A 13,790-nucleotide genomic window follows, 5' to 3' on the forward strand; every position below is an offset into this window, starting at 1 on the left:
AAATACAACAAGTAAATAAGATTCCAAATATTTAATGAAGAGGTTTAATCCAAAATCAGATACATGCAATTTATCTATGATGGGATGGTAAAAGAGTGAGATGGAATTGAAGGACATGTTTCAATGGTTGATAATGTGTTCCACATGAAGTTCAATAGGTCCAAAATACCCATAGAAACACAAAAAGGAAATTGTTGGGATCATTTATGAGGCTTTCCTTTGTCAACCCCATATTTTATGTATCCACCTCCATAGATGACCAAATATATTGGATAAAATTATGAAACATAGCTGAAAGATACGAAGATAATGTTATATTAACATGCAATAATATTAATTGAAAGATAGAAATATGATCAAGAAGACATTAACATGATCAAGCCATAACGAGGGTATGAGATGAACTCTCCAAATGAGATTGGAAGCTTGAATGTATAAGTAAAGAGGGTGGATGAAAGCATAAGTAGATTAATTTCCAATGGAGAACCTATAAATAGAGTGGAAATGGGATGCAAAAATTGATGTAGATAGTTAATTATAGAGAGAAAACTATGGAGATGAAGGTTTTAGAATTTGAATGAGTGTTAAGGGCCAACAAATTGTATGTAGGAAAATTTTTTATTAAAAAAATCACATGGAATCTTCATAGAGTAAGTCATCATTGTGGGTGTTACATATGCAAGGTGGTAGGTTTGTAATGCTCATGAAGCATCTCTCTGCATAGGTATAAATTTATGGACATAAACACATTGTGTGGATGTCTTCATGGTGTCTATATATTCTTAGCTATTAGGAATTTCTTCCATGAATTTTGTCTTCATAATGAGTTGGAAAGTGGTATGGGTGACTGAGAGTAATGTAGCTTCATCTTAAACTAAAGAAGAGAAAGATGCATTAATATTATTTACAAGGAGGTGTAAATTTTATGTCATCGTGATAGTAAAAAGGTAAACTTATAATCACCTAGCCAATTGTTATTGGGAATTGTGTACTCTTCACTTTGCCTATTTCAAGGGTTCAAGAATTTTTCAACCACCTAGCTTTATGCAATTCTCACATTTTGAGTAGTAGATAGTTATGATGTCTCACAAACTCTATAAATCACTAACTATCTAAATTTCTAGACTTCACATTTGTGAGATATTTTTTAAGGGAATTGCCCAATAGCACTCCTTTATAATGGCATGCCTTACATAAGCATGAGAATTGTACTTCCATAATTATTGAACTGAAATGATTATGCTCCTCCCCAACAAAAAAATAATTTATTGCACATTCAAGATTTATCCTAGTCCTAAATTGATGAATATCATTTAGCATTACTGACATTGATTGTACATGAGTCTCTTATATTTTTAATAGTGTTTCTCTCTAGCACATATTTATGTTTATTTTTTCAAGGATTTCTCAATTTCAAACATTCTTAATGTCAATTTACACAATTCTACATGTTTTAGCATGATTTCTATCAATTGTACTTTTCAATATTGCACTCTATTAATGATATGAAATCATTGGCTTTTTAAATTATGATTGAGTTTTTTATGTAATAGGATTGATCATAAAAAAATCTATAACTAGGTGGTGAAGATAATATTTTTTAATTGTTTATTACATTGTTTCCATTCTTGTTTAGTTTTTGAAGTCTAAGATATGATTGGCTGAATTGGAAGGAAATTTAGGTGGGGTAGTTAAGAGATGTCACTCCCCTAAAATCCAGCCACAATATTATCCTATAATAATGTGTCTACAATATTGCTATTCAACATTTATCTTCTTCTTCTTTTCATAGTTCTCCACCTAAAACAATAAAAAATAAGAAAATATTCTCATATAATATTTTGAGTTGTTACTTTTTCATCCTATAAGAGGTGTCATTGATTAGCAAGGATGATAATTTTTTACTATTGTCATTATTTTCAATTATCTTAATTGCAACTATGAAGTTTCGCACACAAAAAAATAGACTAATTATAGTGAGCGTTACCATGGGAAGAGTTGGAAATAATGACAGTGGTGATATCATCGGGCCCTAAAAAATAGTGTGGTTAAAGAAGTGCAGTCCTATAGTGTGCTCCATTAATATTGGGGTAATAGATCAATAATTAAGTAATATTGATTGAAAGTTGAGTTAGAATGGGGAAAAGTGGAAAGAACTAGAACTATGGAATAATTTACCTAAGAATCCTAAAAATAAGGCTTCTAACATTCATATGGAAATAGGATGGCTCCTTTCTATATTTTGTTTACATTGTAATGAAATACATCCTCTCTATAAAAAATGTAGTAGGTGATTCCACTTTCTTCTTCTTCTTCATTTATTGGTTGGACATCACTGAAGACATGTGCAAGATATTTGTTGCACAAACAATGTATTGAAGAAGAGTGGTGTTGTATAGGTTGTGAAACTAAAGTGAAAATTGTGTACTTTAGAATTTTTGTGACGTGTGATCAAACCTTTTCCAACAACAATATGTTGAAGAAGAAGTTATTAAAAACCATGTTATGAAACCAATACTAAATAAATGTAATAAGTAGAATGTAACAATATAATTGATTAGTAATATGTCATTAAATTTTTAAGAACTAGATGTTAGAGTTGTCATCAAATTCTATATTAAGGTCTATAACTATTTTTTTTCACTATGGTATGTTCTTGTTTATATGTTTCACTCTAACTTTTACTGTTAAACCAATGTCAAAGTATGTCAAGTGTTAGTTAAATACATTTCAGATGCCTAGGGACTATAGACAATAACAATCTAATACAAGTGGAAGTTGAACCAATCAAGCTTCTTGCAATGGAAAGTGCATCCACACTTCCCACACATTCTATTGAAAATTGTTTCTACCTACTAAATGATATATAGATGCAAGAAAACAATAAATAGGAATAAAATGAAACCATGACATGATCAAATTTGCAAAAATCAAATACTTGGTATAGACAAAAGACTCAATTTTGTGCCAAGTGCCTATTGGATCTTGAGTTATATTTTTTTAACTTCACTTCAACTTCAATAGCTTATCAAACAAGACAGATTATTTCATTTTAGGTTATTTATTGACTTCTTTAAATGTATAAAACTTGTCAACTATTAATTACACCTACAAGGATGCAACAACATTTTTTTTAACTTACAAACAAAAATATTTATCGTAGTTAGTCATACAAGATATATAAAATCAAACTAAGAATACATATCATTCTTATTATAGGATTTAAGCATAAAACAAAAAATACGTTTGAAAGTAAACTGTGACTTCTTCATCGAAAAAATTATTCAAGATGATCTATTTCCTTACATGAATCTTGTTTTCAAATAAAACATTTACCTATTATCATATATTTTCTGTAGACTAAATATGTTTATTAATATACTCTAAAGTAAGACTCCCAAAATCATAGTCTTCTCAATCAAGATTTACAATAAAAGAGTTCACAATGAAAAGTACTTAAAAATTATTAAAGATGTTATTCTTGATTCTTTAAGCTAATGAGAACACTAAAACTCATTCATTTATTGATCCATATACTATGGATCAAACTCATTCATTTCCTCGTCCATATACTATGATTTTACTACCAGACCTAGTCTATATATTATAGATCAAACTCATTCATTTGCTCATCTATATATTATAGTCTTTGACACTACATAACTGATCTATGTTCTATTGGCACACAATTCTCTAATTGCTAGTATAATATGTTGGAAGCCTCTACCCAGCTGATAAAATTACCATTTTCTGTGATTTATTAATTAAATTCATAATTGATTTTCTATTTTTTCATTTATAAATAAATTAAAATAATAGAAATTTAATCTGGGAAATACGTAGGCATGGTTGAAACATCATATATTAAGACTAAACTAAAAATGTTAAATACTCAAACTTCACTTACTTTTTCCAATATATATCTCTATAATGACCACATACAGTACTTAACTTTGAAGAGCTCAAAACGCATGATGCGGAGCACACAGGTACTTATTCCTCATTATTTATTATTTACTGTTAGACATCCTTAGGGAGAAGAAAATGAAGTGGAAGTTAGCCGCAGAAGACAATTTTATAATTGGTTCCGCTAGGGCAAGTAAAGGTACTGGTGGGGTCATCCTTGGCGTAGCTGTAAGCCTGTGGGCACTGCCCCTTGAAAAACCTCGAGTAATTGGTTGGCCCGCATGTTTTCTCAGCCGCTCCAGTACAGCAGTATTGTGGCGTATTATACCTCGCACAGGCGCTTTTGCATCCACCGTTCACCTTCAGTTCAGCGGGGCACTTCGAATTGATGTCACTCAGGCACGTTATTCTCCCCTTGCACTTTGGGTTCGTCGAAGTGGGAGTCATGGACAGAGGAATATTGAAGCCATCGACAAGAGAGATGTCGTAGAAGTCCAGATTCATATATTGGTTTAGGGCATACTCGGCCAATGTGGCGGGCACCTGGCCGTAGCCTTTGCATTCGAGAACACCGTTGCAGTCACCGGTTTGGCAGGTTCCTCGGCCGCTGGCGTCGAAGGAGCAGCCCGTGCGTCCCCATATTCTGCCCTGAGTTGTTCCTGCGGCCACCTGGATTGTCCACGTCTGCCCTTTTGTTAGTTTTCTCCCTCCACCTGGACTCGCCGCTGCCCAGACCGCGTACGGGCACTGGTTCGTGATATCGAACGTTGCTGCCTCCACATTTAATGCTCCTGCAGTAATATTCAAGAGATTGCAATATAAAACGTAGAGAATATCAGTTTAGTCATGTTTGTATCTACATGTAAGATGACAAATGTTATATCGAAATATTGAGATGCGAGAAGTTTACCGTGGAGAAGAAGAGAGAGTGTTGTTGCTACGACAGCAATCCAAACTGCATTCGCTTTAGCCATGGTTATTGAGTGTGGGTGCTTATGCTTGGATTGAGTGAGGTGTATTTATAGAGGAATTGATGGCGTGCAATTGACTTACAGTCACTTTTGATCACTATTTTCAAAGTCTGGATAAGCATAATATCTGAGGCGGCTACGGGATAATTTGGTGGGTCAATCACGCAATGGCTTTTGAATGTAATACTCTACAAGTTTGGCCCAATAAACATCGACCACGAATCTTCGTCTCGAATTTGTCTGTCATTTTGTACATAGTTTTCGGTGGACTGACTCAAATGTCCAAATGTTACTATCTTTTTAAGCCGATAGTGGCGCACGATAAGAAATTTGAAATACCACGTGAGCGAGGATATACATTAGAAATAATGGAAGAGTTGGTCAGCGATATTGTGCTGTCTCCTTATAATTATAATTTCGTGTGATTGTCTATAATTTTATAAAAAAGTGTTGACATAGTGTACGCCCCTTTCGCCCCAAGGATGTAGATTGATTGGTTGAGCTGTAAGGGGTTTTTGATTCTCAAGATGAAACTTTAAGGTTGAGTCTATGTGGTATGTTGGGTGCATGCAAGTGTGGTGTAGGTGAGTTCTTGAGCCAATATGAGGAGTATCTGATGGAGCTATGTTGTGTGCTGGCCATGCATAGTTGTGATGTAGGATGGATCCAAGGTGTATTTGATGGGGTTGTATTGTGTGATGATTTCATGAGCATAGTTGTGGTCTAGGCAAGGCATGGAGCTGAGTTGAGGTGCAACCGCGGAGGGTAGGTGTCGGTATGCATCAAGGGCAACTAAGGTAGTCGACCTCCCTCAAGAGGGACGAAGAAGAATAGTCATTCCCTCTAGCCTCCAGGTGAGGCAGAATTGGCGCATAGTTTTAGGAGTGAAGACGAGTAACTATGCCTTATCATAATGTGGTGAGGTTTGGTGGTGGATGCAAGGCTTATGATCCTAGCTGAGCCAATGTTGATGATGACTCAAGGTGGGTTGTCTGAGGTCCAAAAGCTGCAGAAGCAGAGTACCTTGTCCTGTGACAGGTGGCAAACAATTTGCCTAAGAGCATTGGGGCTTATGGTGAGCTTATGTGGACTAGCATTGCAGAACCAGTTATATATGCATGGTGGTTTGGAAGGAGTGTTGCACTAGGTGCACATCTAGGTTACTTGGCGTATCATATTTTCATTGGGATAAGGTGTTATAAAGGGTTGTGACAGTCTAGTATAAAATTCGAGATAAGTTGTTCAAAGGAGTGCGCAAGGTGAGCTGAGCCATGTGGTAGATCTGTGTCAAGTAACTAAAGGGATAGTAATTGGCATGACTCAAAGAGGCAGGTTATGATGGATGGCAAGAAGAGGTGACTTGTAGTGCATGTCTGAAATGGGTGAAGTAATTCATAGGAGAAGTTATCGTGGCGTAGCTGAGTTGGAAATGGAGTACAACATCCTAGGGATTAAGTGGATCATGGAACAAGGGTATGGTACTCAAGTCAGTATGCATTGTGAAGGAATCTTGTGAGTAAGATTGTAGGTGTGCATGAACATTGATTTGTGTACAGTAGATACATGACTAACAAGGTGTTCACCAATGAGGTATGTAGACTAAGACATGGTGTCAAGGTAGTCGGGGCTTACTATTTGGATTGAGTGTTTGGCTAAGGTAGTCAGCAGTTCCAAGGGGCATGGGTTGGTGCTTCAATATTCATGGCGAATTGGGGGAGACCAATGTGAGATGTTAAGTCATAGAGATAGTGAGTGTGCTAAGGTAGCATGCAAGATTGGACTTGATGACTTAAGGATGTTCTAAGGTGCTTTGGTAGTGTCGAGTATGCTAAGGTGCTATGCAAAGGGAGAAAGTGAGGACTCAATGGTCTAAGTCACTTAGGGTGGATGCATTGTTCAGCAAGGGAGATATGGCGAGTCTCAGTGCAGTGGTGCAGAGCATTGCTTGGGTTCATGCATAGTTGAGAAAGAGGAGATATGGTAGTTCTTGACATTCAAGGATTGGTGTATTGATGATTAAGGATGATCAAGAGACTTGGGGAATTGAGATCACATATGGTCATTGTTAGTAGAAATTTTTCTTATGGTTGATTTTGAGGCACATAAATAAGGGCTTAAGAAAGGGGTTCAACATGGGTTGAACAAGAGTAGCTATTGGAGCTTGTAAGAATTTTCCTAAGGGCAAAATTTGCCCAGGAACTAAGAACTCAAACACAAGCACACAGTAGACCAAAGAGAGAGAGAGTATGATCAGAATAACAATATATTCAATAATTAGTTTCATTAGAGTACACTAGGAGTGCCTAAATATATAGGCCTCAGGAGAGCTTCTAGAATGCATAGAAGTTAGCATCATGATGTGTCATACAACCAAGCACATGTCCACCAAATATGGGTTATCCTCCATTAAGCACAGAAGTAAGTGCGGTGATGAGAGGATAAGCCTACAAGGGTGTGACACACAAAACAGTGTTGTAGACACCATGTGCTTAAATAGAGTTGTGTACTCCTATGTTGTCTACATGACAACTCAAAAGGTATACAAACTCCCAAGTGTCTCACAAATAAAAATAATAAAGTAATGTAAAATAATAAATAATGCATTAACCTAAGTAAACTTAAGTAAGTGTAAAAAGTAAATACTTATTTACACCAACACCCCCCCTTAAGTGCAACTTAGGAGAATGCCCTCAAGCTTATGAACTAGGATGAAGATGCATAATGGGTCCCGGCTAGTAGGCCATGCTAGGGAAAACCTCATGGGAAAACCCTCCCCCAAAAAGAGAGATAAAGGAGGATGCATGGATGGATGGAGTAATCAAGACCCCCCCATTACGACGTACATCCAGTATATACATAAGAGAATGAAAGAAGGAATAGAGACAAAATAGGCTCCCCACCCCAAAAGAAGAATGCCAACAAGTGAAAGCCGCTCCGATGAAGAAGTTGGTCCATGAATGTAGAAAGGTGTTCCTCCCCTTAGGAAGAAACAACGGCATAGGTACACTCTGAAGATGTATGGTGGCCCTGAAACCTGCTCAAGTATCCCTGTGCTAATGTTGATGCTCACCCCTTCCAACTATGCTGAAAAGAATGAATGTAGATGGGTCAAGGATGTCAATTGAACCTGTTCCACTGAACCATCTGTCTCCTCAACTGACAAAGAGACCTCCACTAATTGATGTTCATAAGGATCCACAATCACACCAACCTGTAAAGATTGATCATGTAGAGAATGGACATGAGGGTCAGAGTGAGCCCTCGCAACACTAGAAGAATCATCATCAATGAGAAGATGTAAGTCCTCAAGTCTATCTCCCAAGTCAAGTGAAGCTGGAGCTGGAAGACAAGATGTACCATGTTATGTTGGACCTTTCACTATCGCAATATAAGCATGAGGACTAGACTGATGTGACCTCTCACTGCATCTATTGATAGAACCACACATGTCTAAACCTGTTGAAGCACTATCACTAGTGTCACTATCAGTTTCCACTGTGTATGAAGTGCTAAGAGGATTAGAGGATAAGCTCAGAGAACTTTCCTCAAAATGAACATCCTTCTCCAAAAAAATCTCATGAGTCTCTAGATCCATCAGTCTGTAAGCCTTCACATTGTCTTCATAACCAATAAAGGTACAAGGCCTAGCTGCTGGTGCCTTGCAACTCCTGGAAGAAAAGTTTGCCCATGCTAGACAACCGAAAACTCTAAGGTGACTCACAACTAGTTTTCTACCGCACCATGCCTCAAAAGGAGTCTTGCCATCTAAGGCTGGATGAGGAGACCTGTTAAGTATGTGAGTAGCACTGCTAATGGCTTCAACTTCAAGTGTAGGATCAAGAGACTTGGCCTTTATCATGCAACTTGCCATGATCTTGAGAGTCCTAATCCTCATAGTTGCAACATCTGTCTTGTGCGGACTGAATGCTGGTGAGTTCTGAAGATCAATCCCCTTAATTCTACAAAAGTTCTTAAGTCTTCTATCAACATATTTGTTCTCATTGTCCACCCTTAATACTTTGATGGATTTCCTTGACTTGTGTTCAACATGAGTCTTGAAGTCTTGAAGCTTATGAACCAATTCATTCTTATGATGAAGGAAGAAGACCCAGGAGAATCTTGAAAAGTCATCAACAAATGTGAGTATGGAGCGGCCTTGGCTGACTAAAGTCACTGCAAAGGGTCCTGCTAATACCATGTGAACTAGCTGAAAAACAACTAGAGCTCGAGAAGACTTCCCTTTATCATACTTCTCCTTGAGATTCATATCCACTGAACAAGATGAACACTCTCCCTTAGAAAAGCTGATATTAGGTAGACCTTTGACCATGTGTTTTGAGAAAAGTTGCTAAAGAGAGCCGAAGTCAAGGTGACCAAACCGCTCATGCCATAAGTTGATGTTTGAAGTAGAGTGAGTTAACAAGGCTTGAGAACAACTCTTAGGCACAAAGTGGGAGAAGGAGTATAACCTCTTGTCATTATTGACTTTCCCCACTGCTACCAATGAATCATCTTTGAGACTTCACACCATCACTGAATCTGGAAGGAACTCAACCTTATGACGATCTCCTAGGTGAGTGATTTGGTAAACTGATAGGAGATTGGAGCTAAGATTTGGAATGTAGAGAACATCTTTGAATTCCCCATTTTCCATTTCCACATGTCCTTTTCCTTCAACTTCCATCTTAGTATCATCTCCCACGAAGATGTGTGGTACCTTTGACTGCTTCAATGAAGAAAAGTCTTCCCTTAAAGAACCCATATGATAGGAGGCACTTGATTCAAGTATCCATTCTAAAGAAGAACTTGTGTTGGCCATAAGTGCTTGACCTTTACCTTTTGAAGAGGTCGGAGTTGAATCCTTGGAAGTACCTGGCACTTGAATCTTGTTCTTCTTGAGTAGATTTTCTAACTCATTGATTCTTTTTGTCTTGCAATGATGCTCGTCATGATTTGGCTTTTTGCAGTATGCACAAAAGAGTTTGTCCTTATTTTTATTACTTCCCTTCTTGTTTGAAGAAGAACCGCCTTGTTGAGAGGAGTCATGTTGTGTTTCTTATTGTGTTTTCTACTTCCACTACTTCTTGTTGTTGTTTCTTTTTCCCCCTTGACTAGATTTTTGAGCATCACTAGCCATCGAGGCTTTGGTCTTAGATAACTTGAGAAGTTCAAAATCCACCAAGTGAGATTGTTCAACAATCAACATGTCTGTAAATCCATCAAAGGAAGGCTTCTGGTAAGCAGATTCCATGGTTAACCTGTGAGTATTAAAACTTGAAACAAAGTTAGCGTACTCAAAAGGTAGCCTTTTCAGGATGTGATGAATCAACCTGTCATCCTTCATGGGATTTCCACAATCTTTTAGAAGTGCCCTATACTCATTGACTTTAATGATGTAATCCTAAATTGTGTCATAATTCTTAGGATCCAAGAGAAGTAGATCATCCTCAATCTAAAGTCCCTTTTCTTCATCCACTTTACCATAAAACTATTCAAGTTTGTCCCAAGCTTCCTTAGATTCTGAACAATTTTTAATGTGAAAGAGAAGATCCCCATGTACACAACTCTTGATAACACCTAAAGCATGTCGGTCTTGTCTTTGCCAATCAATGAGTTCTTTAGCATCAATAGGTTTGGTAATTGTACCATCAACATAAACACTATATCATTTTTCCATTAATCTACTCCATGCAATATCTTTACATGTAGAATAGTTGCGTGAAGTTAAAGGAGGACATTTTAAAACCGATGATGCAGAAATGAAAAGAGCACAAGAGAGAGACACAAGAAACATAGTACACACCCCCCCTTTTCACTCAATCAAAAGACCCCCCCAAAAAAGATGCTTTGGCACTTTATAAGTAGTGCATTTACAATGGGCCACTTGTCAAAATGAACAAAGTGGACTTTCTGATTTTTCTTTTACAACTACCTTATAAGGCTGAAATCTATCACTTAAGCACTATAGCTTAGTTTTACAACAATTCTGAAAAAGAATCAAAGCTTTACAATGCCAAAGAAGGCCTAATTCTAAAAGTGAGAAATTTGTCCACACGACCCTAGAATTTGACTTCAGATCTGGAAAGTAGACAAAAAAATACACACTTTCAAAAAAAATAGAACTTGAAAAAGTGACCAGATGTGCCCGTACGGAGCTTCTGAAGTTGCAAAACGCAAGATTATGCAGGTATAGTCACCAAAAAAAGCAATTTTTGCAAAATTTGTGCACCAAAACTAGAAAATAATACCACCACTAAAAAATTTAGGAAATTCTACCTGATTTTTAAAAAAAATGCACTGAATCGGTGTTCGGATGTCTAGGATACGAGCTCGCGAAGTCAAGCTACCAAACTGAAAAGCAATTTGGAGAGGGGTCTGGAGGAGAAACTGTGAGTCTAAATTTGATGATCAAATGGTCGTCACTGTAGTTAAAAAATGCCCTGGAATGACATTCAGATGAGCGTCAAATTTAACATCATAAAAAGATGACATTAGTAAAAAAATCAACGCCCTGGGATGACGTGGCACCTGAGTCATCTATCCATACTATACAAAAAAGTACACGTGGCAGTCTGTACAAATGCTGATGTGGCAAGGCCTGCTAACGTGTCACTATCGAATTCCACATGGCACGTGGCAGTTTTGGGCTTACATGGATGCTTATGTGGTGCCAAATGGCATTGCTGAGTTTGCAAATGGGCATTCAGTTACAAAATGTTGCGTGGCGGCTTTTCTCCAAAATGGGTGAGAGAGGAAGTCTGTGGTCGGGCCGAAAACCACCTCTACAGTCAGAGAATCGCTGCGACACTGAGAAACAGTGAGCAGGGCCGCCAGAATCTGAATCTTGTGCGCCGAAGACAGAGATCACTTTGAATTTGCCGAGAAATGTCTGCCTATGCCAGACAAGGTGTTTGGAAAATGTGACCACGGGCGAGGATTGTAGTCAACGCTGGAAGATCAGTTGGCGTGGGCAGGAGGGTTCAAAACACCAATCGCCAGAATAAGAAATTCGAGCACTGGGAATGTGCCACGACCGCTGTAGAGTTTGGATGTCTGTCGAAGAGTTGATCTACGACCTCGGAGATCTCATTGCAACTGGCTGAATCTTCTGAATGAAGCCAAGAGGTCGAAAAGGGTTTAATCCCACATTGGATGTGGGAAAGCACTCTGTGCTTTTTAAAAGAAAACTGCATGAAGCTTCAAGCTAAAGATCATGGAGGTGTTGGAAGCGGTCGGGAGTTGAGTGCTTGAAAAATTTGGAAGTGACCACTGCAAATCCGTAAAAAAAAATTGCCTCATAGTCAACTTTGGGCCAAGATAGCCAATTTTATAGTCAATTTCCACCGGTTCAGCATTCCGAATGCTATTGCAAGGTCAGAACTGATGCTGGATGCTCTCAATTTCTGCAGCACTCCAAATTTGGGCTGAGGTGATGAAGCAAGCAAGAGGTCTCGAACAGCTTGTGATGAGAAAATCTCCAAGTTGCTCTAATACCATGTAAGAATTTGCCTAAGGGAAAAATTCACCCAGGAACTAAGAACTCAAACACAAGCACACAGTAGACCAAAGAGAGAGAGAGAGAGAGAGAGTATGATCAGAATAACAATGTATTCAATAATTGGTTTCATTAGAGTACACTAGGAGTGCCTGAATATAAAGGCCTCAAGAGAGTTTCTAGAATGCATAGAAGTTAGCATCATGATGTGTCATACAACCAAGCACATGTCCACAAGATATGGGTTATCCTCCATTAAGCATAGAAGTAAGTGCGGTGATGAGAGGATAAGCCTACAAGGGTGTGACATGCAAAACAATGTTGTAGACACCATGTGCTTAAATAGAGTTGCGTACTCCTATGTTGTCTACATGACAACTCAAAAGGTGTGCAAACTCCCAAGTGTCTCACAAATAAAAATAATAAAATAATGCAAAATAATAAATAATGCATTAACCTAAGTAAACTTAAGTAAGTGTAAAAAGTAAATACTTATTTACACCAACAAAGCTCAAGGATGCTTGTAAGGTGTAGCAAAGGATTTATAACTGTGGAGGTTCAACATGCACTTCTATTCTACAAAGGTGTAGGTTAAGGTAGTCAAGTGTGTAGACACTTGATGAGGATTACGAGTAAGGCATAGTCTAGGTGAACGAAAATGGGTGGACTAGAAGAGAAGTCACTACTAGCATGATCACCAGTGTCATGCATGGTTGGAGATTCTAAGGGAGAAGGCTCGTCCTAGGTGAGAGATAAATCTAGCCCTGTGATATAAGCCATTGAAAGACATGAACAGTCGATGTGGGATTTACCAAGATATTTGTGTCATGGGCTAGGCAATAGAATATTATCTTAGCCTCAAAAACTATTCAGATCACATCATTGGATTATGAGGCATGAGCACTGAGCCTAGCTTATTCAGCATAAGCAACTAGAAAGGGGAAAGAGTTTATCAAATTTGAAACTACTTTAAAAATATGTAACTTAGTGGTTGTACAATTATATCATATTAGAAGTAAACAAAAAAAGGTGGGGGTTATAAGCATGTGAATGGAATTACATCTCAAATTATATGATTGCTTCTAATATGAATCATGGACTAATGGAAATGGTGATGAAGTTCTTAGTATTCAAAATATTTGTTTAAATATGTGTCACTAGACTAACATATGTTCTTAATGTAAGAAAATAGTCACACATTAATTATATCATGCAATAAGACCCTAACTTATATAGAAATCTTCATACATGAAATAACATGGTGGTAGAATAAAAAATGATTATAGTGTATCTTTTGTGAATTCTTGAAAATGGCTAGCTCATGTGAATAGAAAATATAATAGAGAGGTCATAATGCATGATGTCTCTTAATGTGGTAAATAGGGTCTTTGAGAATTATTAGGTCATGCAAGCACACA

General features: G+C 37.5%; 1 protein-coding gene across 1 annotated transcript; it reads right to left on the reverse strand.

Annotated features, from left to right (window-relative positions):
- Positions 1-3,884: 3,884 nt before the first annotated feature.
- Positions 3,885-4,897, reverse strand: LOC149568194 (pathogenesis-related thaumatin-like protein 3.3). The gene is made up of 2 exons (XM_089821196.1): positions 4,817-4,897; positions 3,885-4,697 (listed from the first exon to the last, which is right to left on the reverse strand). Exons 1-2 carry the CDS (start codon positions 4,878-4,880, stop codon positions 4,057-4,059), a joined length of 705 nt encoding a protein of 234 aa, XP_089677322.1. The 5' UTR covers positions 4,881-4,897; the 3' UTR covers positions 3,885-4,056.
- Positions 4,898-13,790: the final 8,893 nt, after the last annotated feature.

The sequence above is a fragment of the Cupressus sempervirens genome, chromosome 3 (genome assembly GCF_028749045.1).
Source record: "Cupressus sempervirens isolate cs-2001-9-10 chromosome 3, ASM2874904v1, whole genome shotgun sequence".
NCBI lineage: Eukaryota > Viridiplantae > Streptophyta > Pinopsida > Cupressales > Cupressaceae > Cupressus > Cupressus sempervirens.

Bases quoted from the DNA above. Each gene is read 5' to 3' on its own strand.
- LOC149568194 (XM_089821196.1), bottom strand. From the start codon at position 4,880: ATGGCTAAAGCGAATGCAGTTTGGATTGCTGTCGTAGCAACAACACTC. The intron at 4,698-4,816 runs GTAAACTTCTCG...ATATTACTGCAG, and splicing joins ACTCTCTCTTCTTCTCCACG to GAGCATTAAATGTGGAGGCA.